Source organism: Vipera ursinii (assembly GCF_947247035.1).
Source record: "Vipera ursinii genome assembly, chromosome: 2".
NCBI classification, from domain to species: Eukaryota; Metazoa; Chordata; class Lepidosauria; order Squamata; family Viperidae; genus Vipera; species Vipera ursinii.
In genome coordinates, this window is record NC_139513.1 from 222,968,928 (window position 1) to 222,994,344 (window position 25,417).

At 43.0% G+C, this 25,417-nt stretch overlaps 1 protein-coding gene and 1 long non-coding RNA gene across 2 annotated transcripts; one reads left to right on the plus strand and one right to left on the minus strand.

Annotated features, from left to right (window-relative positions):
• Positions 1-1,148: 1,148 nt before the first annotated feature.
• On the minus strand, positions 1,149-7,564 carry MLANA (melan-A; the record flags this gene model as incomplete). Its single annotated transcript, XM_083351951.1, has 4 exons — positions 1,149-1,217; positions 4,014-4,118; positions 6,151-6,247; positions 7,491-7,564. The coding sequence occupies 4 exons, from the start codon at positions 7,562-7,564 to the stop codon at positions 1,149-1,151; spliced, it is 345 nt and encodes a 114-aa protein (XP_083208077.1).
• On the plus strand, positions 6,203-8,652 carry LOC310633948. The gene is made up of 3 exons (XR_014491123.1): positions 6,203-6,312; positions 6,527-6,684; positions 8,424-8,652. It is a non-coding gene; the product is annotated as an uncharacterized lncRNA (long non-coding RNA).
• Positions 8,653-25,417: the final 16,765 nt, after the last annotated feature.

Consider the following 25,417-nt stretch of genomic DNA (forward strand, 5'->3'; position numbering starts at 1 on the left):
ATCTAGAAGATAAAGAGCATATTTTTAGCAGCTTCTCCAAAATCCTTTCAACAAATAAAATGCAAATGATTGTTTCAGGAGACTTAATACCTGATTAATTGTACTAATTCTTTCATATTAATATTTGATTTGTTTTCCATTTCATTTTTAGGAACATAACAATATTTTGTTGCGAATTATTCTGAATAGGGTTACTATTGATAGTAAATTACATAATACCCTCAACCAAAGGTTTTCTCCTAGCTATTTTTTCTCGCAATATTTCCCCAAAGGAAAAAGGTAAGTAAGAAGACATTCTGAGAACAAAATGTAAGGATCATTAAAAGTTTTTGCACCCTAAAGAACTACTTCCATACCCTGAAAGTGATTGTGTGCCCATTTTATACCAGACTGAATGGGAATGAAGATAGACTATAATTTCAGATCTTATTTTTTTCGTTAGACAACTAGCAAAATTAAAAGCTATTGAGTATATATAGGCACTATCAGATGACAAGTTTTAAATACACAGAAAGTTCTACTGCACACTTTAATATAATGTCTAATATATAAAAATTGCCTCAGATTGAATTTAACTCCTGGTAATTCTTGCAGTTTTCTTGGCATAAGGTAGAAGTGATTTTTCATTGTGTTCTCCCAAGGAAATTATTATTCATTTTCCCAGTTTAGCTCATAACTCTGGATTTTCCAAGTGGTCTCCACAATCCTGAGGAACTTTCTAGATCAGCCAAGGTTAGCTAACTTCCCTTGTTCTTTATGGAGATTCTCAGTCAACCAGGTCATGACTGTCCCAAAGGTGCTTTTTCTGTCTTCAAAGAAAAACAATAAAGTCTGGTGCCTCTTGAAAAAGCACCTTTAGGATTCCCTTTTTTTAAGCATTGCTATGGATTTCAAGCATTGCTATGGTTTTTGTAAACTTTATTACATGTATAAAAATGAAATTATATGTTACTGTTAATCTTATATTGAATGAAGATACATAAAATGAAGATACATAGGCTATAGCTTCAACATCTTAGCCATTTCATGCAAAAGAGGACAGATTTTCTTAAGCAAGTATTTCCGAAAATATTCATATTAGCTTGCATTTTCCCTCCCAGATGCTTCTAGAAATTACTTAAAGTAAGCAAGCACTTGATTAATTCCTCCTATGGTGCATATGGTGGTGGCAACAGGCTGCTGGAGCTTTTGTCATAGGCTGGTGGAGCATCTGGCACCTATGTCAATGAAAGTTGAGTAAGGGACAAGTTAATAATATGCAAAGAAAAATAAAGCTTCAAAATTCCCAATGCTAATATAAAAATGTTTCCAAATAATAATCCTCCACCATTATCAATTTCCAGAGGCACAACTGAGCTACCTTTTAGTAGTCAATATGTCAAGGAGTTATGCAAGTAATATATTATTACATATATTTCATGATTCGTATTCATCAATTGTTGTAAGCATTCATTGTACGAAATAGTTAGTGTTCTGGATGGTAGCTGGAAGTATATGTGTGTGTTTGTGTGTGTGTGTGTGTATGTATCTACCGTTGGTTGGTTTCTAATATAAAATTATACTTCTCTGTTATTTAACTTAAATATTTCATTGTTCAATAGTCAAACTTTAAATAAAACCCCTATGATTCCCAGGAATAATCTTCTACATAAGGAGTCCCCAACCCCCAGGCAACGGCCCATTACCAGGCTGTGGCTTGTTTGCAACTGGGCCGTGCAAGCGGCAGGCAAGCATGTTCATGCACACGCAGCTCCACTTGCACAAGCGCCGGGTGCTCACGCTCACGCATGGAGTTCCATTTGTGTGAGTGGTGGGCAGGTGCACCTGCCACTTGAACAAATGGAGCTCCATGCATGAGCGAGCACACCTGCCACTCATATAGAACCATCCCCTCCCCCCACCGGGCTGCCAAGCCAGAAAGGTCCCGGACTGCTGTTCTACAGAATAAACCAACAGTAGAAGTCACTAGTTGCCACAAGTCCCACATAAAACCATATTTATCGTCAGTAGAGCTAACAGTCCATTCTGGGACAATGATTTTCCTTTTCATGGGCCTTGGATAGTAGACTTCTGCTTGCATAAAATAAACTTAAACCAACTACCAAGCAACAGAATGCCACTATGGTACAATCATAGAGACCCTGTCCAAATCTATCTCTTATCATTTAGAGGACCTAAGCTACTAAGCTTTCCATTGGACAAACTGGATAAACTAGAGAAAATAATAAATTAATTGGATGCAATTGACAACAAAAAGACAGAAGCCCAGAAATCAATAGAATATTTCAAGGGCCCAAACTATCTTGTCACTGACCTCAAGGTGGCAGCTTAAGAAAAGGAATTTCAAAAATGAATTTAGTAACTACATAGCTGAATTAGAACAGTAGATAGCTGAATTAGAATTCAAAGATTTAACACAATTTCTTGTAGATTAAACAAACCCTATACATTTTGACTGACAATACAAGGATGTCTGACTTACTAACTACTTTTTAGTTTTGGCTACTTAGATAAATCTGTTTCTTTTTCCCATCCTGCCCTTCTCTTTCTCTTGTCCTGAAACCACTGTGAATATAGAAGACGACCGTGTGTGAATATTCTGAAAAGAAAACCCTCCATGGGGGGTCCTGCTTCCCCAAACAATCGCTACATTTCCCAATGCCCCAGAGGCACCCAAACACTTTTCGCTCAAACGGAGAACTGATGGAGACTGGAAGCTTCGAATGCTTGCAAATGGGGTACTTGGGAACACAGGTCATCGCGGCCGCAACTGGGCAGGCCAGGCAATGACCGGAGCGGCTCTGCCACCATCACCACCGCTTCCCCCTTGGAGCTGCAAGTGGGAGGCAGTGCCCATCACCTTTAAGCCTGTCAAGGCTCCAGTCTGGGCACTTAGGGTTAAATAGTGTGCAGCTGGTGCTGGTGGGGCTGTCTCGGGGAGAGTCTGGTGTTGCTGTTGCTGCTGTTGGACTGACCCCTGCCACTGCCTCCCAAGCTCCACCTTTGCCCGCTGCCCAGCCAGACAATGCACTGGGGCGGTTGTGAGAAGGCTGGGGCTCATTAGCTCGCCTGCTGGGTAGGACCCGCCTCAGTGCCCGTACTAGGAATGGATGGTGCTTGGGAGGGGGGCAGTCTGCAAAGCAGGGGGTGGAGGAAAGGGGATGCCACCGTTGCTGCTGCTGGTGCCATGGAGAGGGTGCATAGAGGAGACCCTTGAGAACTTCACAGGAAAGTGAGTGCCGGCCTGGCCCAGGGGCATAGGAGATGCAGGTTGCAGGAATCAGGGTGCCTCATTGGGGAGCCAGACGTGTCCGTGGAGCCCCTTCTTCTCTGGGGCTCTCCCGATGATGGGTCTGCTCAGGGCAGCCTGGAGGAAACTTCAAAGTGGCGCAGAGGGGAGCCGATGCCACTGCTACAAGGTGAGGCAGGGCAGGAGCCCGCATGGCTGTCCGCCCACTCCGTCCCACCACAAGGTGAGGTGAGGCAGGTAGCGAGGGGGCCCTGGCTGTGGGGGCCCTGAGGTGTGCAGGTGGTGTGTGTGGATCAGCTCCATCCCTCCTACTTGCCTGGCCTCACTCATAGCAGTGGCACCGGTGCGACACACACTCTTCTGCCCTTTTGCAGCAGCAAGCAACCAGATGGTGGGCCAGACTGGGTGGGCTCTTAATTAGGGCTTATTTTGGGAGTAGGACTTATATTAGGCACACAGGTAAAAATCAGGCTAGGGCTTATTTTCGGGATAGGTCTTATTTTCAGGGAAACATGGTATATATGTGTATTGCCTGCTAGGAGCAATGGATGCAGACAGAATTTTAATTTTATTATTATTATTATTATTATTATTATTATTATTATTATTATTATTATTATTATTATTATTATTATCAATCTATATCCAGCCCAAACTTCTCATTTTAGGACATGTATCTCTCCTAACTCTCTTTTCAAACTGACTATCTAACGTGTATCCTCCTGAAGCATTTATCAAAAGCAGTGATAAGCAATCGTCTTACCACATGAGTATAGCTGCTGGGGTAGTCGCGCAAAGGCAATTTGGAGTCACGGAAGGAGCTTCTGCCTGCTGAGTTGGACAGAGGGGCCAATCCAAAATTCTTACTCTTTTGCACAAAGACAAATATTAGAAAGAGTTCAGCAAAACCAAAAGGCAGGGTATTAAGAAAACAAATAGAAAAGGAGAGACAAAAGGGTTGTTGAAATGCATGGAGGAAAACATATTGTAACATAAGGAGAACAGTTTAGGCCAGTGATGGCAAACCTTTTAGAGACCAAATGCCCAATCTGCAACCCAAAACCCACTTATTTATTGCAAAGTGCCAACACGGCAACTTAACCTGAGTACTGAAGTTTTAGTTTAGAAAAAAAAACAACTCCTACATTAACATCTTTTGTCCTGAAAGAAAAACACAATAACAAAGCTTTCAGTGTTATAAAGAACTTTTTACTGAAAGGTAAAAGTTTGCATTTGGCATGCTTTTGAACAATTAATGTGATTTTTTGCTGTTGTATGCATGCTGATAATTTGTCTAACCTTGTCTCGTATTTTGTAAGTTTGAGAGCAACGCATGCAGCTCTCAGGTCATCTGTTATCTATCTCAGGTGTCAGATTTCCTATAATTAAAAAACTGAAAACAGCTGGTCACAAGCATAAGATGATCCAAATAAAGTAAAGAAAGCAATCCCAAGTGCTTAATTTGACTTAAAATTATTTGGCAGAGAATTCCACACTTTTAAGGATTTCATTTTCAGAACTAACTGTGCTGTCCTTTGGCATCCTTTTTTTTCCACAGGATTACTCTCAATAAGAGTGAGGCGCACTTTGGCTCCATTTTTGCCAGGAAGGGGCTTGAGAAATGGCTTTTTCCTGCAAAAACTTAGCCAAAGAGCAAGGGGCGCATGCCCACAGAGATGGCTCTGAGTGCCCCCCTCTGGCACGTGTGCCATAGGTTCGCCACCACTGGTTTAGGCTAGTCTGGTTTTGCATGTGAGGCAAATATAAGATTGTCTACAATCCCAGTTGGAACATCCATTCAATTTCTCTTCTACTGTTTATTCTACATTAACATAAAGAGTCCTTGTGCCACATACAAAAGCAGATTCTCCTTTCTCTAGCCAAATGTTGTCAGACTATAACTCCTAAAATGACTTTAAATTGTGGCTGATGAATTCTTGGGAATTTCATGTGTAAGAAGAAAGATGGGCTTTAAATTTACTAATTTTTTAGAAACGCTTTTCAGCAAGAAGGGATAATACATTCCTGATTATGTTAATGCAAAATGGTTAACTTTTCCATGGCTATTGAGTAACTCAAATCATAGCTACATTTATGCTCAGGCTCAGCATCATGGCTGTGGATCAAATGTTTCCAACCTGAAGGCCTGTGCTTCAATTCTCTTTAAAATTTGGGTGAAGCTCTCAGAGAGCCATTCAAATTTACCAGCAAATTATAATTTTTCATATTACAGCAGCAAGAAAGTATTGAATATATTGAAGTAATTGTCATTTCAACATATTCTTAATTAAATCAAATTTGATTTGTGACTGAATCTAATTTGTTATACCATTCCAGACACTGACTTCCAATTTGCTTCCAGGTGCAGTTCAAAGTACTGGTTATCATTCACAAATTCCTACGTGGGTTGGGGCCAGCACATTTAAGAGACTGCCTTATTCCCACAGTTCCTATCAATTCCATCAGGTTGACTAGAGGAGCATGCTCCAGATACACACACACACACACACACACACACACACACACACACACAAATATAACACAAATGGACCATTTACCATGTGCGTGTGTAACTTTAAACATGCTCTCCACAAAAATCAATCAAGTTTCATGCTAACTGAGCTACCCATCTTGTCCAAATGTAGCAAACAAGATTGTGACTGACCCAGTTAAGCACATTGTATGAATGTAATTACAAAAAGATTCTTAAACAGCTCCAGAGTGTAATTCCTTTGGCAATGATCCGCTTACAGAATATTTTTATGTATCAAGGAAAAATAGAAACATCAGACGGTATGGATTCTAAGCAGACTTGAGTCTAGCGTATTTTGTAGAAAGTAAAAAGTGTTCAAACAGGTGGGTCTAATGAATAATGCAATAAGAAGGCAGTTTATCCTTACCAAAAGCCTTGTGTAACCACTGTGCCTTTTACAACACCAACAGCCAAGAATCAGTAAAACTGCAAGAAGAACTATTAGAATTGCAATACCTGCAGCCCTGTGAAAAAGACAAATAGATCTAATTCCTGCTAAGGATCTGAATAACTACTCTATGTTTCAAAGGTACATGCAGGGAAAAAGTGACTTCATACCTTACAAAAGATAGTTTTATCATTTAATTGGACATAACATAACAGTTGTTATTAATAAATGCATAGTTAATTTGTGATTAATTCCATGTTCTGTCCTTCAAAGATAGAGACTGGAAGCTGAAGCAACCCCCAACTGAAATTCCTCTAGCTGTGATATCTCTATTAATCTGTCTATAACTCTACAGCAGGGGTGTCAAACTGCCAACCTGTGGGCCGGGACGCGTCATCAGGAAACCGCGCCCACCCCATTGCCGTCAATGGAGAAAAAGCTCCAATATGTTGTGCGACGTCACGTGACGTCATGAGTTTAACATGTCTGCTCTACAGGAAGGTGTGAAAAGATGTGTGACAAGGTGTGGAGGGAAACTCAGCCTGTGTCTGGGAGTTCTGGTCTTGATCAGACTATTGTATTAGTTTATTGTACTGTATTATATTATCTATTATAATATTGTATATTCTGTTATTGTATTTTTGTTGTACATGCTGTTAATTGCCAATGAGATGGTATATAAATTATATGCATACCTATTTATTTTATTAAATAGAATTATTTATCAACTATAAAAAAAATCAGGAAATGTGTACCAGTGCCTTGGTAGGCCAGATCAAGAAATCAACCTTACAAGAAGGCTGAAACTACCTTAATTGAGAATCTTGCAAATCTGATTGTGCTGTAGCCCCTCTCCTTTCTTACATTCTTGTGAATTAGGAAAGTGGCTTACAAATGCTGTCAGCCTGTTGTGGGCTTAAGACATGTTTTTCCCTCTGTTAGCTTTGGTAACAGAGCTACATATCTCTAGCAAGGTTCTTCTTTCTTACTCTCTACAACCAACTAACCACTATAAAATAGCCTGTAATCCTACACAAATGTGGTTAACAGTTAGTTGTATTTCCTGGTGCTGAAATGCTGGGTAAGTGGCTTACCCCTAGTTAGTTCATAGTACAATCTAGCATAAACTTTGCTATATATTTTCAATCCCACAACAAGGTGGGTAGCCATTGTTAAATGCCTCTGCAATTCCACAAGTGAACCATATGTAGTCCCAGAGAGTCAAAAAGAAGAAAAGCACTCACTTCTGTTGCCCTTTCCCCAAATGAAAAGCACATATTTCAAACTGATTTAAAAAAAAAATCTTCCCAAATGCTTACTCTTCTGCAGAAAGAGAAGTATACCCCTTCCCTCTACCAAAGTTGCCGTCTAGGTAATGCTCTCCCCTAGGCATCTTGCTTTCTTCAGGTCCCACCTAAAAAAAAAAACAAATAGAGCAATGCCTAGTCTGTACAATCTATTTCCATAAGGTTTTTGAAATGAAATGCAAAAATACAGTGTTACTTTTGAGCAGCATGAACAGTGTTTTGATGTAACTAGAGCACAAGGATCATCATGCCATGTTCTCATCCTCAACCTTTTGAGGAAATCTCTTTAGATGTTTCTGTTTAAAAGTATTGTTTTCCTCCTTTTCACCAACAACCTTTTATTAGGGTTATGATCTAGCAGGCTTTATCAATGTCGTGGTTGGTGCTGTGGTCAGGAGTGGGAATGGTATAAGGCAGTGGTAGTGAACCTATGGCATGTGTGCCAGAGGTGGCACTCAGAGCTCTCTCTGTGGGCACGCACACCGCCGCCGCCAGCAGCTCGCACAGGTCCGTTAGGCCAATGCCGCTGCCTGGAGCGGCAGCCCTGCCCAACACAAAGGAGATTAAGCGGCCGGCTAGCAAGCTCGAGTAGAGGTGGTAGAGCTACTTCAGGCTTTTGCTCCTCTTCATTTCCAGTTGCTTGAGAATGGTCCATGGTAATTTTGCCTTGAATCTTAGGAGAAATGAGAGACACAGCTTCCACAGAAAGATCTCTGCCCATCATCTCTGCCCGGTGCTTTCTGAAGTGCTCGTTAGATCTTGTGCAGACTCCTCATAAAGATGGCTTCTGTGCTTTTGAAAAAGCATTATACTGCACACTCTTGTTTAGAGAATGCTAATTTGATTCTGCCCAGAAGGCTGTTTTCATTTTGAAAAAAGAAAAAGCTATGTGATAATTAGCTTGTTCATACAAACAAGGATTGATTTTGTTCATATATTTCAGAGAGGTGACACATAGAACATATGATCTGCACATTGAATGCAACAATTCAATTAAAAATGAAACAGTTCACAGAACAATGTGAAAGGCCTTTACTTACTGAGAAAACTGGTGGGCAGCAGCTCCCAATCAATTCAAGCTTGCTGGACAAAGGCTTTCTATTCAGTATCAGAAAGACAAACACAAGACTATAGGTTGGATCTTGCAAATATGTTTTGCTGTCAAGAGCAGATTACTCAGTTTCTGATGGTACCTGAATTTAAAACCCCTTTTATTGATAAACTGAAGATAACAGATATAACAGATAAAAGGATTTCAGATCTTATGAGTAAAGCTTCTGATAAATCTGGGGCAAGTGCACCAGACTGATGTTTTTACAACCATTATCTCATAATGTATTTAATGTGGAACGGAACAATTGTGTCTGTATAGGGAAATAAAAATACATGTAGACAAGATTAAATGCCCATGCTACAAGAATGGTATCTCTCAACAGAACCAATTTCTCTCATTTTGCATGTTCTGTTCTGATCCAGAAAGTGGCCGGAGCAGACATGGAGACATAGGAGAAACTGTGGTGAAGGAACATACAAAAAATCCATAGCTTGAACAGAAATACACTCATTTCATTTTGTATATATCCTGTCATGAAGGAGTAGTAATGAGCTTCATTAAGATAAGTTTTCTCTAATGTCATCATCTCTCAAACTTTTTACTGGATTTGTTTTGTTGTTGTTTGTATAAATACCCAAAGAAAATTAATCATCCATACTAAATCAAGCGGAATGGTTTAATTTAATTTATATGACTTCAGCCTTAGAAAAATATATACATACTTGAGTTAGCCGCAGTTACGCTATGTAAATCCAATTAAAGGCAGTAAACAGGCTGACATTCTGCAAGATCAGAATGCAAAACAGCTTTCATTCATTTAACTTTATTTCAAACACAAACACAGATCACACAGTTAAAAAGCAAAAACAAACAAAAGCACCATAAAATGGTTTTGATGACTGTCTATTTATGGGTACATAGTATTCTCAGCATGTTAGTTTTAATACTAAATTTTAAAACACTAAAACCTAAATAGCCTAAAAACAAAAGTGTGGTATTGTTTAATAGCAAAGTAGTAAATTATGCACTGAAGTAAAATAGTGACTCCACCAATTGCAGTTTTTTTTAAAAAAAATCATCAAATATATTTTTCAGAAATAAGGAATCTTATAAAGCTGAAATTTAACATTAAACCTAGTAAACAAACTACAAACATTCTCAATCTTACCAGTTCCTATTCATCCAGGTTCTGGCTGAGTGACGAAAGTTTTTCTCATTTTTCCTTAGGATTAGCTAACTCTCATGACTATCACGAGTGAATTCCTGGCAATGCAGCTTTTGATCATTATAATAAGCATGAATGAGCTATAAAATGGCTTTTATTCTTCAGTCTAGCTTCTTCCCCCACTAGTTTAAACAATTTAACTTAATGTTAAGTCATTTTCCTTAATCTGATGTTCTCCAGATGATCTGTCTGGGCATTCTGGGGGACATCTAGAGAAAACAAGCTGAGAAGATGGTTTTGACCCTGTAATATGGTTGCCACTATTGCTACTGTCTGCAAGTAACCTAAGATTGTTTTCTTGTTTTAATCTATTAGTTCTGCTCTTTAGCCTAAGCTTGTGTTCTTGTTGTTTTAAATTATTAATTGTGGTTCTCAAGATGGGCCATACTTCTAGGGGGGGGCACAGTCTTTATGAGATACATTTTAGCTTCATAAACAGATGGTAAAGTACCTTTTCCTGGCTAGCAGCAATTATGAAAGGATGGTCATAGAGGTAAACGAAGGGGCTATGAACAAAAAAAGGTTAAGAACCCCTGCTTTGGGGTATAGAGGAATCAACTTGGTTTTTTACTTGCCCAACTGCACAGGTATAGTATAGGTGGTACCTTGCTCAATAGTAGTAACTGTGAGAGGGATCTCGGAGTCCTAGTAGACAATCACTTCAATATGAGCCAGCAGTGTGCTGCAGCTGCCAAAAAAGCCAACACAGTGCTAGGCTGCATTAACAGAGGGATAGAATCAAGATCAAGTGAAGTACTAATACCACTTTACAATGCTTTGGTAAGGCCTGGGATACTGCATCCAGTTTTGGTCACCACGATGTAAAAAAGATGTCGAGACTCTAGAAAGGGTACAGAGAAGAGCAACAAAGATGATTAGGGGGCTGGAGGCTAAAACATATAGGGAACGGTTGCTGGAATTTGGTATGTGTAGTTTAATGAAGAGAAGGGTGAGGGGTGACATGATAGCAGTGTTCCAATATCTCAGGGGCCGTCACAAAGAAGAGGGAGCCAAGCTATTCTCCAAAGCACCTGAAAGCAGGACAAGAAGCAATGGATGGAAACTAGTCAAGGAGAGAAGCAACCTAGAACTAAGGAGAAACTTTCTGACAGTTAGAACAATTAACCAGTGGAACAACCTGCCTCCAGAAGTGGTGAATGCTCCAACACTGGAAGTTTTTAAGAAGAGACTGGACAGCCATTTGTCTGAAATGGTATAGGGTTTCCTGCCTGAGCAGGGGGTTGGACTAGATGACCTCCAAGGTCCCTTCCAAATTATTATTATTATTATTATTATTATTATTATTATTATTATTATTATTATTATTATTATTATTATCATCATCATCATCATCATCATCATCATCATCATCATCATCATCTTTGGTTAACTTTCAGATATTTGAAGACTGCTACTATATCTCCCCTCAGTTGTCTCTTCTCTAAATTGAACTTATCTAAATCCTCACAAGGCTTCATTTCCAGACCCCTTATAATTTTTATAACTACTAGCTCCAGCTCCAGCTCCTCACTCTCTTTTTGAAGTGTGGTGTTCAGAACTGGACGCCATACTCCAACTGGGTCTGATCAATGGATAGACAGAAACAATTATGTTCTGTGATCTGACACTGTTCTCTCCGTATCAGTTGCTTCTCAGCAGATCATAATTAGCAGCCACAAAGAAGACAATCTAGGTCTAAGACAAAGAACAAAATTACTTCTCCCTGCAAGCGCACAGTTCCATTCATGCTTTGAAATATCACATGCTCCCAATTTAGACAACAAAATCATAAACCTAATTGGCAATTTGGAGGAGGTTAAAAAAAAGATAAAGATACCTTGGAGCTGAGGAAAAGCCATGCCATTTTCTTGGCAACAGCAAAGAAAAAGTTCATTCTTTGGGGGCTGTTCAACTCCAACCACCAGCTCCAGCATTCCCTAGGATTCCTCCATGTAAGTATTAAGGAAGTCTGGCTCTTCTTGTTGTTCTGAATTCTAGTGTTTGCTACTATGATCTGATAGTAGCCTAATTTAACTTAAAAAGGAGTTAGCAGCAATATCAAGATTCCTAGTTTGGACAAAAACAATGGATATGGGATGTTGTAAGCAACAGTCATCCAACAAGGAAGAAAGAAGCTGGAATATAGATCATGCACATTATCTTGTATTAAGTCTTCCTGAATATATTGGACTTCATTCCAGGTGGATACAGCAACCTACCTTGTAGAGCTATTCTTGTAGGGAAAATAGATGAAGAGAGCCCTAGTAGAGGGGTCCCCAGCCCTTGGTCTGTGGACCAGTACCGGGCTCCAGCATGCCGGCATGTGTTTGTCCACACAAACAAGCAAAGCCCCATCCGCGGGATGCAGGCAACACACAAAACATGCACTCTCCGGTCTGCGGGAAAAACCTCTCTCCACAGAACTGGCCCCTGGTGTCCAAAAGGTTGGAGACCTCTGCCCTAGTAGTTCCTAAATTAAAGGTGGGATACAAAACAAATAAGCAAATACATCTAAGTTGTAAGACAATGGTTCTGTCCACTTCTGCATGGGAATAAATTCAACTGAACTACAGACATTTCTCTGTACTGTAGAATTAGCTATATATTATTAATCAATGCAATTTACATGCTGCCACTTCCTGTAGAAGTTACTCTGGGAAGCTACCGGTATATAGTCTCTTTGCGCTCATGATCATACATAAGAGGGAAGCACAAAAGATTTCAACAACTGAGTGGCCAATTGGTATCGTTTTCAGTTCCTGAATTTTTAGTGCAAGCTCTGGGAGTTGGCATTAATGTTCAAAAATGAACTTCCTCATTGGTGAGTGTTTGTGGTACTGTTGAAAGCTTTTTGTATCCTTTTTTCATAACTCTCTTAAAAGAATGTGGACCAGATTTGGTTTACGTATACATAAACAGTTCTTTGTCAATGTTAACAGCACATAGTCACAAATAACCCATGTGACAATATAACTAATACATTCATCTCTTGCCAGGGGCTGATTTAACATTCAGAGAATTTAAGATTCTAAATGTCAGTGCTCTGCTTTTCTTATGTGCAGTGAGAAATCACTATCAATGCAAAATCAACCAAGTTGACCATTTCCTAAGAGGGAGCATAATATTGAATTATTGAACCTGATCTTAGGTAGGCTTAACAAGGTAATTCTTTCCATGCCTATTTTAAGGTAAGCTACAGTAAGATCAAAAGGAGGCATTCCTGTGATCGCAAAGAGCACCAGTGTTCCTGCAAAGATCTCCTTGCAGCCTCTCGTTAATTTTTAAAAAATTATATTCCCTTTAATTCTAAAAAAGGAAATGGAAATGCTTTTGATATTTAACATACATCACTGTTAGTGTCTGGCAGTTTTTACCATACCAGGATGAATCAACCAACTTATATCTAGTATTGGAGATGTGTGTACAGCATCCATGAAATTGTTAGAGAAAAAGACTGATAACTTGTTTAGTGAGAAATAAAGTAATGGGTTTCTAAGAAACTTTTTTTTCATGCTGTATAAGGGCTTCAATACATTAGTCCTTGACTTATGACCACAACTGAGCCCAGAATTTATGCTGCTAAGTGAGAAATTTGTTAAGTGAGTTTTGCCCCATTTTATGACTTTTCTTGCTACATTTGTTAAGTGAATCACTGCAGTTGTTAAATTAGTAACACGGTTCTTAAGTGAACCTGGATTCCCCATTGACTTTGCTTGTCAGAAGGTCGCAAAAACTGATGACCTGACCCTGGGACACTGCAACCGTCATAAATATGAGCCAGTTGTCTCGCATTCGAATGTAAATCATGTGACCATGGGTGTTAAATAGCAGGTTCTTTGACGCAGGAATGAAGACGCGAACAGAGTACAGGGTAACTCATTGTTTATTTCGTGCTGGAACTGTACCAAGGGAAATGGCTCAATTTTGAAGATCATATACGAACCGTGACCAGGGGAGCTTTTGCCCAGGTTCACCTGGAACCAGCTGCCCGTGGAGCTCAGGATTGCCCCTGACCTACGCTCATTCCGCCGGGACCTGAAGACTTGGCTCTTTGAGCTCTCTGACCCAGGCTGAGAATTTTAACTGGGTTTTATTTTCAGGGATAATTTAATCTTTTAATTCTCTTTTAACTTTGTATTTTATATTGATGTGATTTTAAAATGCCCTGTAAACCGCCCTGAGTCCTTCGGGAAAGGGCGGTATATAAATCTAATAAAATCTAAAATCTAATCATGGAAGCCATGAACTCTCGGGCCACCCCCGACGCACCACCCAGGAAAGGCAGGTTAAAATCTCCCAGAACCATAAGCCTGGGAAACTCAACCGCCAACCCCGAGAGAGCGTCGAGTAGCCCGGGCAGGGCCGTTGCCACGCAGCTGGAAGAAAGGTACGCGAGCAACAGACCCAGCTGACCCCCAGGACCCCACCTCAGGAGAAGGGACTCACATCCGCCTATCTGAGGGGCAGTGGTCTCCCACGGACAAAGGGCCTCCTTAATAACAACTGCCACCCCCCCGCCCCTATCCTGAGCCCAAGGCTGGTGAAGCACACGGAAACCTGGTGGGCATAATTCAATCAAAGGGACCCCTCCCTCCAGGCCCAACCAGGTTTCAGTGATGCATGCCAGGTCTGCGTCTTCCTCCTCAATCAATTCCCGAATGAGGGGAGCTTTATTCACCACAGACCTGGCATTCAAATAAACCAGCCTGAGCTCAGGTACCTGTCCTCCCCCACCCCTGGAAAAGCAGGATGAAGCCAGAGGGTCGGAGCGTGCCACCACTTGGAGATAGCGGGGGCGCGATCCCAAGTTTCGATATGGCCCTCTGTTCATCTGTCTGCCGCCATTCCCAATCACTGTGGGTATCACTGTCCCCATCCCATCCCCTTGGGCCCCAAGACCCTCCCCCCCACCGCCACGACCATTTACCAACCTGGATTGAGAAAGATCCAGCAAAATCCCCCCATCTTTCTGCTGAAACTTACATCCCTCCCCCCCAACCCATTAAAAAGTTTACATAAAAAATCCCTAAGCCTCCTTTTTGTGCCATGCAGATTACAATGTAATCTGCAAGATATGAAGGAGGCTTGTGTGCCCTAGAGGAACGTCTTGGAGTTTCCATCACTTTGTGGTCTACCAGCTTACCCAGTGGGCTGGGTAGATTTGTGTCCCTTTTTGCTCCTGAGTCAAGGGGATTCGATGTACTCTGGCTGGCCTCTCCAGGTTGGCCCACCCCAGAGTCAGTCTGTTCAGCAGAGTAGGCACAGCGGTTGCTGAAGTTTGGTTGGCTTACTTCTTCTTGGTTGGCTTACCCCCTTCTTCAGGGGGTCCATGTTGCACTCCAGAGCTCCCCGGTTCTTCCTCTGGTTCCATCTCAGTTAAGAAGGGAAAGTCCTGGTAGTCCATGTGAGGGCTGGCTTGGCCGCAAGTTTGAGGACCTTGGGAGGGACCTATGACGCAGTGCACGCTTAGTGGCCATTCTGGAAACCATTTCCTGAGCTGATCAATGTGTCGTCTAACAACTCGCCCTCCCTCCAACCCCACTTCATCAGATAGGGGTCTGGATGCCTTGGTGATTTGACCAGGAACCTACAGATTCCAAGGACCATAGTTCCTGGCCCAAACCCAATCGCCCATGTGCAGCCCCCTCGGGGGTTTTGGTCGAGAGTCTTCTGCTGCCACTCTGTCTGGATGCAACCTGTCCAGTTTAGTAATCAAACGCCTCCCCCAACGTAGTTCTGCAGGACTTTGACCTGTGGCAGTGAAGGGCGTAGAATGCTGGCAGAGTAAAAAATCTGCCAATCTGTGATGCCAGTCACCTGTGACAATGCGCTTGTGCCTCCTTTGTTGTCCTCACCATGCGTTCAGCTTGACCATTAGAAGATGGATGAAAAGGCGCAGATGTTGCATGTCTGATGAGATTAGCTCTGAGGAAAGCCTGAAATTAAGCAGCAGTGAATTGGGCCCCATTGTCTGAAACTAAGACATCAGACAACCCATGTGTGGAAAAGAGATTTCTCAGCACCTGGATGGTCCTAGCAGTAGTCATGTTAGGAACTGGAATTACTTCCAGCCATTTGGAGTGGCTATCCACTACTATAAGGAAGAGCTGTCTTTGAAAAGGCCCAGTGTAGTCTATGTGAACCCTAGACCAGGGAGTGTGCGTTTCCTCCCACCTGTGAACTGGAGCCTGTGGCATTTCAGGAATTTTTTTTATTCCAGCAACAATGGTCAGGGCCTCTTTGTCAATCTGAGCATAGTTGCACTCAGCAGAGGACAAAGTCCTTGTGTAAAATGCTATAGGAACCTGTTTCCCATTTTTTTTCTATTTGGCTTAAAACTGCCACCACCCCATAGGGAGATGCATCACATGCAAGACATACAGGTTTAGACTCTTTGTAATGAGTTACAGTGGACTTTTCTGACAGTAGTGCTTTTAAGTCCTGGAAACTTTTTTCATGTAAGTTAGTCCATTTCCATGTAGCTTTCTTGTCTAGAAGCCTATGGAGGGGCTCTGCTATTGCTGCCTTATGAAGTAGAAATGTGTGATAGAAATTTAGGAGACCCAAGAATGCTTGTAGCTCTCCTTTTGATTTGGGCCTAGGAGACATTTTAATGTCCTTCACTTTAGAATCAGTGAGGTGAATGCCGTTAGCATCAATGCGGAAACCCAGGAATTCTGTTGAAGAAACCCAAATGCTACACTTGTTCTTCTTTAATTTGAGGCCTGCTTCGTGAAGCCTCTGCAAAACAGCCCTGAGCCTTCTGGCCAACACTTCTGAGGATTCCCCTACAATAAGAACATCATCAAAATAAGGGCAGATGCCCTGAATACCCTTGAGTGTACACTCCATGATCCCTTGGAAAATACCCGGTGCAACACTGACTCCAAACTGTAAGCGTTTAATTTTGAATGCCCCTCTGTGAGTCACGATAGTTTGAGCCGTGGCTGTGGCCTCATCAACCGGCAATTGCTGATAGGCCTGTGCTAAATCAAGTTTAGCAAAAATAGTACCCCCTTGCAAGGAGGCTAAAATATGGTTGACCACTGGGACCGGGTAAGCGTGTTGCTTGAAGACCTTATTTAATGTGCATTTATAGTCAGCACAAATGCAAATTTCCCTGTTGGCTTTAAGTGGAGTGACTATAGGAGTTTCCCACTCCCCCCCCCATCAACAGGCTGTAATACCCCCTGTTCTATAAGTTTATCAATTTTGGAATCAATTTTATGTTTTAAGGCAAAGGGAACCCTGCGAGGCTTAACCCTGATTGGAACTATGTTGGGATCTAACTTAAATGAGATAGGTGGGCCTGTGTATGTCCCTAGGGTTGAATCAAAAGCATCTGCATATTCCTCGCACACTGACATGAGGTCTGCAGTTTGTGTCCAGTTTATGCTAGTAATCTGAATACCTAAGGCATCAAACCAATCAAGTCCAATGAGACTCGTTCTCTGGCCCCTACTACTATTACATCCAGGTGCCCCCAAAACCCTTTAAACTTAACCAACAAGTTGGCTTCACCCTTAACTTTAACATGCACGTTCTGAAAATCCATTAGGATTATATCTGAGGGTCTTAGTTTGGCCCAATTGTTACTGCGCCTACACACGAAGTTAAAAGTGTCTTGAGAAATGATTGAGACTGCAGAGCCAGAGTCCAATTCCATCTTACATGGAACTCCTTGTAGCTCTACCATGAGCTTAAGTTTGGGCTCGAGGGGGCGTCAAGCCCCAGTGCGGCATACGCTTCCATGGCTTCTGAAGAATCCCACACTAACTGGACCCTGGGCCCCAGTACCTCTCCTAGTCGGTTCTTCCGACTGTTGTTTGGGTGGCCAGTCTCTCTGGCAGGCTCTGCAAACCACCGCAATGTGGCCTGTCCTTCTGCAAGCTCTACACGTGGCTGAACGAAATCTGCAATTGGTGCAAAGATGGTTGCCGCCGTACCCCTTACATCTTGGTAAGAGAACTGCCTTGTAACTGTCCTCTCGCTGGTGGCTGTTGCGGTGTTGCGCGTTGGGTTGCTTTTGGAGTCGGTTGATTTCAGGTTCTTCTGATGATCATTCTCCAGTGCATGTGGAGACCACAAGATGGACTGTTTCTTTGACCTTTGATGATTTGGTGGGCTGAACTGTCTGCACTGTGCCCCCAGCGGCTTCGTTGGCCATCACCTCATCCTGTGCTTCAGAAAACATTGAATTAGGCCTAGCAAATACTCTGTGCTGAAGTGTTCTGTCCTGTAGGCCGCAGACAAGCTGGTCTCTTAGTTGTTCTTCTAAATTTGAGAATTTGCATAGGCCTTCAACCTGTCTTAGGCCCACTATGAACTCCGAAGCTGTCTCCCTGGGTAGCTGCACTCTTTGGTCGAACTTAAACTGCCAAGCCATCTCAGACATCTTGGGCTGGAAGTGCCCGGTTAGCTTCTTTTTTAGATCTGCGTAGGAATTAAAAATATCCTCGGAGACTTGGCAAATCAAATAAACTAAATCAAATGAAACTTAAAAGTCTTTATATGTATTCTATTTGATGCTAGGTACAGGTAGTCCATGTCTTACAACAGTTCATTTAGTGACCATTTGAAGTTACAATGGCACTGAAAAAAGTGACTTATGGCCATTTTTCACTCTTATGAGTGTTGCAGCATCCCCATTGTTATGTACTAGGCTTATTGAGGGAATACCACGTGGGTTGCTGGAGCAGCTAATGGATCTCCAGCAACCCAGACTATCAGTCTCCTGTACTGCAATTGGCTATCCCCAGGCGGCAATGGTTGATTCAAACCTATTGGCTGCCGCCTAGGGGCTAGACTATATATTGTGGCTGGTTGCAGCCATTTCCCTTGGTACAGTCACAGCATGAAATAAAGTATGAGTTACCTGTACTCTGTTCACGTCTTCATTCCTGTGTCAAAGAACCCGCTATTTAACAGGGGCGACGAGGATGGGATCCTGCTTCGCTGATTAAAGAGCTGAAGTCCATGAGGGAAAGGCAGCACACGCCGGAGGGAAGAGGTATTTCCCCCCCCCCTCAAAGCCAGCTAGCAAGCTACACTAGTGGCCTCGTGCTCAGTGGACTCATTTCCTGAGCCTGAAGCAGGATCCGGAAAACGCAGGAACCCGTAAGAAGAAGGGGTACTCCAGAGGGTCCACACTGGGGAGCTCTACAAATTCACACACACACACACACACACACACACCGCCCCAATTTAAGTCTGGGCACCTGCCTGGAGGCATTGTAGTTCGAAGGGGAAGGGCTGCCTCATCTTGCCAAAATAGTGATGAGGGGGCAGAAGTGGTTCCTCCAGAGATGAAGCAAGCAGCAAGCCCAATCTTTGTTCACACAATGACCCAGATGATTCACTTATCAGCAAGGTTAATATGTTATAACCATGAGTCTGGTGCATTTTATGACTTCTGACTCTAATGGGCAGGCTCCACCAGGATCATACCTCAAGGACCATCCCTAGGTCCTGTTGATTTGCTTTTTCAATGAACCAAAATCAGCTAGAGACAGTATTTGATTATCCCTCTAAATACCACTAGGGAGCATAACTGAAGAAGACATATTATGTATCCAGCAGTGTTCTTCTTAGACTCTTGTGTTCTAGTTAGCTTTTGATAAACATCCCCTTCCTCCTCATTCCAGGATCTTTGAAAAATATAGTCCAGTAGTTCTGAGATCATATCTGCCTGTTCCTTTAACTGCAGTTGTTAAATAGCGGGGGTTTTGGCACAGGAATGAAGACGCTGAACAGAGTACAGGGTAACTCATTGTTTATTTCATGCTGGAACTGTACTGGGGAAATGCCTGCAACTAACCACAATATATAGTTTAGCCCCTAGGCAGCAGCTAATAGGTTTGAATCAACCATTGCTGCATGGAGATAGCCAATTGCAGCACAGGAGTCTGGGTTGCTGGAGAGCCGTTAGCTGCTCCAGCAACCCATGTGGTATTTCACAAGAGCCCACCAGTACATAACAGCAGTAGTAATGCCTTTTCAAAACTCTGCCTGCAAGCTACCCCACCCCCATCTACTTCTCATTTTCGTATCTCCTATGCTCCATGCCTTTGTCTGCCTTTCCTGGGAGAGTCCACCCAGAAAGGGGGGAGGAGTTCTTGTTCTTGTTCTCATGTCTTTCAGCCCTACACAGCCCTCTCCCCCCAACCTTTGGAAGCAGAGCACACAATGATCCAGATACCATGGAGCCATGGAATTGAGTTTTGAATCCAGACTTCTACAAAAGCCACCATGCAACCTGAGGATGTCCCAAGTTCTAACAGTCCCCCGGATACCTGTCAAAAGCTGAAGGAAGGAGCCATGGGACCCCACGTGAAGCCTTAGAAAAAAATAGGACTATGGGGGAGGGTGGAAACTCATTGTAAAGTTTTCTTTCTTGCTCCATTTGTATTGTAATAAGCCAGTTAAATGTATCTACGGAGAGATGGCATTTGGGAATAGTTGGCACAGCAAGTCCTGAACACCTTGGGACTTCTGTATGGGGGGAGGGAAAATTTATCCAGAATGTTTGTATTGCCTGTTTGCATTAGTAGCTGCACACACCCACATGCCATTTGTCCCTTCCGATTACCTTTACCTCCAGCCTGATTCTTGCCCTGTGTCCTTAAAACTCTGTAGGAACAACCTCCAGCAAAATTCCAAGGGGGAGGGATATGCCATGAGGAGATATCAGGAAAGAGATCTAAGCCCTGCATATCTTGCTCTGGTGGGCTCAGATTGGGCTCACTATGTGCAATTTAAGGAAAATTTAATAGCCTGGCTTGCATACTGGCTAACATCAATTGGACATTACAAATTGGATGCACTGAATTAAAAGCTAAGGCAGGAAACAACTCTTGAAAATGGGCAGCCGGTGGTTAGGTATTGAGGCAAACCATGGCTGTGAAGAATTTTGGGAGGAATGTGCAAACCTGACTGGTAGCTAAAGGTGACATCCAACATTTGAAAATAATTGGCATAGAATATTGGTAATCATAAATTTCTTTTCCACCAAATTTTTAGCCTGACTTTTAGACCTTTATGGGCAGGGATCTTTTTCTGCTGCCTCCATTAGTGTTTTTCTTCTTTTTGCATTAACAGTTAAAAGGTTGTTTACCAAGTATCCCTGATCAGACCAATTTTAATCTTGTGCCAGTAAGTGTGTCACCCACACTATATGGCACAAAGGGGGGATTGAGGGAAGTCAGCTCCCCAGAGAAGGAAATATTAAAAGGGCAGAAAAATATATTTCCTAAAATGAAATTGAAGAACCAGGAAAGCATGCTCAGTTTTCTTAATAGTCTCGGTCTCCTTTCCCCCAAGCAGAAAACCAGTTCTATAGACATGCAAATGTGAGCCAACAAGAAGGTTGGAGCCAGAAGCTTAGGTAGACAAAGGCTTGACATCTACATACTGCAGCCCCAGGGAAGCAAGGGCTGGGACAAACTCACAACCAGCAAGATTCCTAGAGGGGCCCACCTAGACTCAGGACACACAGGAAATAGCCTCAAACAGGAAGCAGAAATAACTCCAAACAATAGAGTCCAGGGGGTATAAAAACCTACTACCCACATGTAGTCAGTCCTTTTTTTTCCTGGATCCATCTTCCTGTCTGGCTTTCCTCTGCAATAAACTGTAACCCTCTTCCCAAAGCAGTCTCCATGTTGTTTATCCCCGGCTTGGATGAAACTACGATGAAGACTTTTCTTCCTACAGTATAGTTAAATTTTGGCCGCCAGGAGCAGGAGGCTGGGGTACTTGAGTGTAATAGGGTATTGGGGAAAGCCCAGATTTACTCCGATTTTATCTTTTTCCCTGATGATGCAGGGGGATAGGATTATGATTAAACAACTGTGAGACAAAGAGAGTAATGCAAACCTTATTCTGGGGCTGTCTTTCTTTAATAAAGGATTTTGGTTTACCCCAAAAGGGTATCTTTTTAAATTAACCCCTTTTAAAGGGAAGGTTCATTCCGTGAAAATAAAAGAGAATCACGGAGACACCTTGGAATGGTGGAAAAATCAGGTCCATCAAACCAATAAATACCAAGCAGGAAAACATGTTTCTGCAATGGTACAAATTATATGACTTGCTCTACCCCAGGGGTGTCAAACTCAATTTCATTGAGGGCCGCATAAGCATTGCAGTTGCCCTCAGGGGGGCGGGTGGGTGTGGCCTGGGTGGGCGTGGCCTACTGGGTGGGTGTGGCTAGAGTGCGTATGGCCTACTGGGTGGGCATGGCCCGCTCTACATCGTTCGCATCAAGGGTGCCTATGGGGGCCTGGGCAGGAGTGGGACAGATCTGAGGGTCTCTGGCAGAAGGAGGGTCTCTGGGCCAGGGCCAAGGCAGTGGGGGCCGTTCCCTCACTGTTTCCAGGATGGCTTTGCGGGCCACGTGAAACCACTTCGCGGGCCGGATCTGGCCCCCGGGGCCTTGTGTTTGACATGTCTGCTCTACCCTCTCAAAGACAGTATGTCTTGAATCCGGCTGTTTGGGGCCTTAAGACAGTCATGGAGGAGAGCCTTTTAGCTGAAGGCATTATAGAAGAAACAAGAAGCCCTTTTAATAGCCCAATTTGGCCAGTTTTCAAATCTGATGTGAAAACGTATCAAATGGTTGTTGATTTTAGGAAAGTAAATAGAGTAACCCCTCTTAAGGATTCTATTGTTGCCAACATTACCAATTTGAAGACTCAGATTTTGCCTAGTTCCAGATATTTCAGTGTGATCAATTTAGCCAATTGTGTTTTTTTGCTTTACCTTTGACTGAAGAAAGTAAACCGCTTTTTGCTTTCGCTTACAGAGAAAAGCAATGCACATTTTGTCATGTTCCTCAAGGGTTTCGTAATTCGCCTGCAGTAGCTCATAACTACGTGAGATAAATGGTAGAAACACTGCCACCTGATGACCATTTTCATGTTTACTCTTACGTTGACCATATTCCAGTTCAAGGAGAAACAGAGCAGGAAGTACAGGAATGAACTTTACGAGTCTTACGCTTGATCCATGATATTGGGTTTAAAGTAAATCTTGAAAAAGCCCAGTAAGTAAAGCCACAGGTAAAGTTTCTGGGACTAACAATTGATCAGGGTCTCTGTGGAATAGATGAGCAAAGAGCACATGCCCTCTGTTCCATGCTAGTTGCTGTTGATATTAATTCTTTGAGGACCCTTTTAGGTGCTTTTGGTTTTGTCCGAGACTACATATCTAATTATGCTGAACTAACTGCTCCTCTGTACCACCAACTGAAGAAGAATGTGCCTTGGGAATTGTTAAGTCGTGGGTGTCATGTGTAATGACCAGGAGACGACAATCAGAGTTTACACCTTTATTGATTACAATCTGGAACTGAAGAACTTCCCTCCTGTTGCCCTCTTATAGATTCCCCGCATCCCCGCAGTCAGCCAACCCGCTGGCTCTATTCTCCCACCAGACAGGTGACACCCAACCCGGTGTCCTACATTTCCCACCGGACAGGTTGACCAATCAGGTCGCCTGACCAATGCCACCTGGTGTTAATGTGGCATACACAACACCCCTTCCCCCCCAACGTGAACAATTTTACCTACAATTTTACTAACCCCTACTTTTACTTTCTCACATAATCCCTCAGGTCTGCCGGGGTTTTGTGAGTCCTAGCCGGGTACCTTCCCTGTTGCCTTCCCAACCCAACTTCACTCCCTTGAGCTGCTTCACTCAACATTGTCTGATTTCCATCCCGCGACTGCCCTGAGGTAGCTTGGTCTGAGGTAAGCCTCCCTGGTACTGCGTTATTGTTGGCTTCTGTTGTCATTGACCCGCGTGTAGTTGTTGTTGTTGTTGGCCTTATTTCTTGTTGATGTGGAACTGGCTCCACTACCTGAGCTTCTGACAGTGGTGGACGTACTGGTAGCGGTTCACTACTCCGATCCCCGGTTGTTGATGTGTATGGCCTTCTTGTTGTTCCTGTGGAGGGTTCTCTGGTGCCCGGTTCCTTAACTGGTCAATATGTCTCCTGACCTGCCTGTCTCCTTCCCCCTCAATGATGTAAGACAAGGGTCCTATTTTGTCCACCACCACTCCTTGCATCCACTTCTCCCCCGTCCCATAGTTCCTGGCCCACACTAAATCCCCTACGGCCAATGTTCTGGCTATGTTGGCCTGTTCTGCTTCAGCTGCCACTCTATCTGGATGAAGTCTGTCCAATTTTGTTATCAGCCTCCTTCCCCATCGCATCTCCGCTGGGCTCTTACCCGTTGCTGTGCAGGGTATGGTGTGTTGAGCCAACAAGAATTGAGCCAGTCTCTGATGCCAATCGCCAACAATGATCCTATGCAGTGCATCCTTTGTTGATCTTACATTCCTTTCAGCCAAACCATTACTGGATGGGTGGAAGGGTGCAGCCGTTGTGTGTCTAATCAAGTTGGCCTTGAGGAAGTCCTGAAATTCGGTAGATGTGAATTGAGGGCCATTATCAGATACAATTACATCGGGTAACCCATGTGTGGCAAAGAGCCCCCTCAGCACCTGTATGGTCTTGGCAGACATCATACTTTTCACAGGCACCACCTCTAACCACCTAGAATAGCTATCTACAACCACTAACAATATTTGTCCCTGGAATGGTCCAGCGTAATCTATGTGTATCCTGGACCACGGGTTGTGTGTGGCTTCCCACCTGTGCACTGGAGCATGTGTCTGTTCTGGTCTGGATCTCTGACATTGATAACATCCAGCTACTTGTTCCTCAATGGCTTTATCCAATCCTGGCCACCACAGATAACTCCGCGCAAGGGCCTTCATGCGCACAATGCCTGGGTGGCCCTCGTGCAAATCCCTTACAACCCTACTTCTGAGTATGTCAGGTACTATCACTCTGTTGCTCCATAATAGGCATCCTTTGTGTGAGGACATCTCGTTCCGTCTCACAAAATATGCCTGAAATTGTGGTCCAGGGTTCTTTTCCTGCCAGCCCGATTGGACCCACATTGCTACCATGCTGAGTGTTGCATCACTGCTAGTGGCAGCCGCAATGTCTTTTGCGGTGAGAGGGCATTCAGGGAGTTCTTGTAGGGCTAAGATTTGACCCACTGGTGCAGGGTCCGGTTCGGTTTCTGGTAATGGTAATCTGCTTAAAGCATCTGCGTGTCCCATCTCCTTACCGAGTCTGTAGACTATTTTACACGTGTATGCAGAGAGGAATATTGACCATCTCAACATCCTTGGGGACATTATTTGTGGTGTTTGCCTATCATTGGTAAATAGTCCCAATAAGGGTTTGTAATCAGTGAAGATTGTAAACTCCCTTCCATATAAATAATCGTGAAATTTTTTAACACCTGCCACGATTGCCAATGCCTCTTTATCAATTTGTGCGTAATTCCTCTCTGCCCTGGACAGGGTTCTGGAATAATATGCAATAGGTTTCTGTTCCGCATTGTCTTCCAGGTGGCTGATTACAGCGCCCACCCCATAAGGAGATGCATTACATGCTATGCAAATAGGCTTGCCTTCAATGAAATGTGTGACTGTGGAGTCACTGGAGAGTAGCTTTTTTAGATTTTCAAAACTTCTGTCATGAGCCTCTTGCCAATTCCAAGGTGTTTGTTTGTCAAGCAATCTGTGCAAGGGTTCTGCTATTGCAGCCTTATGTGGCAAGAATGTGTGATAAAAATTTATTAGCCC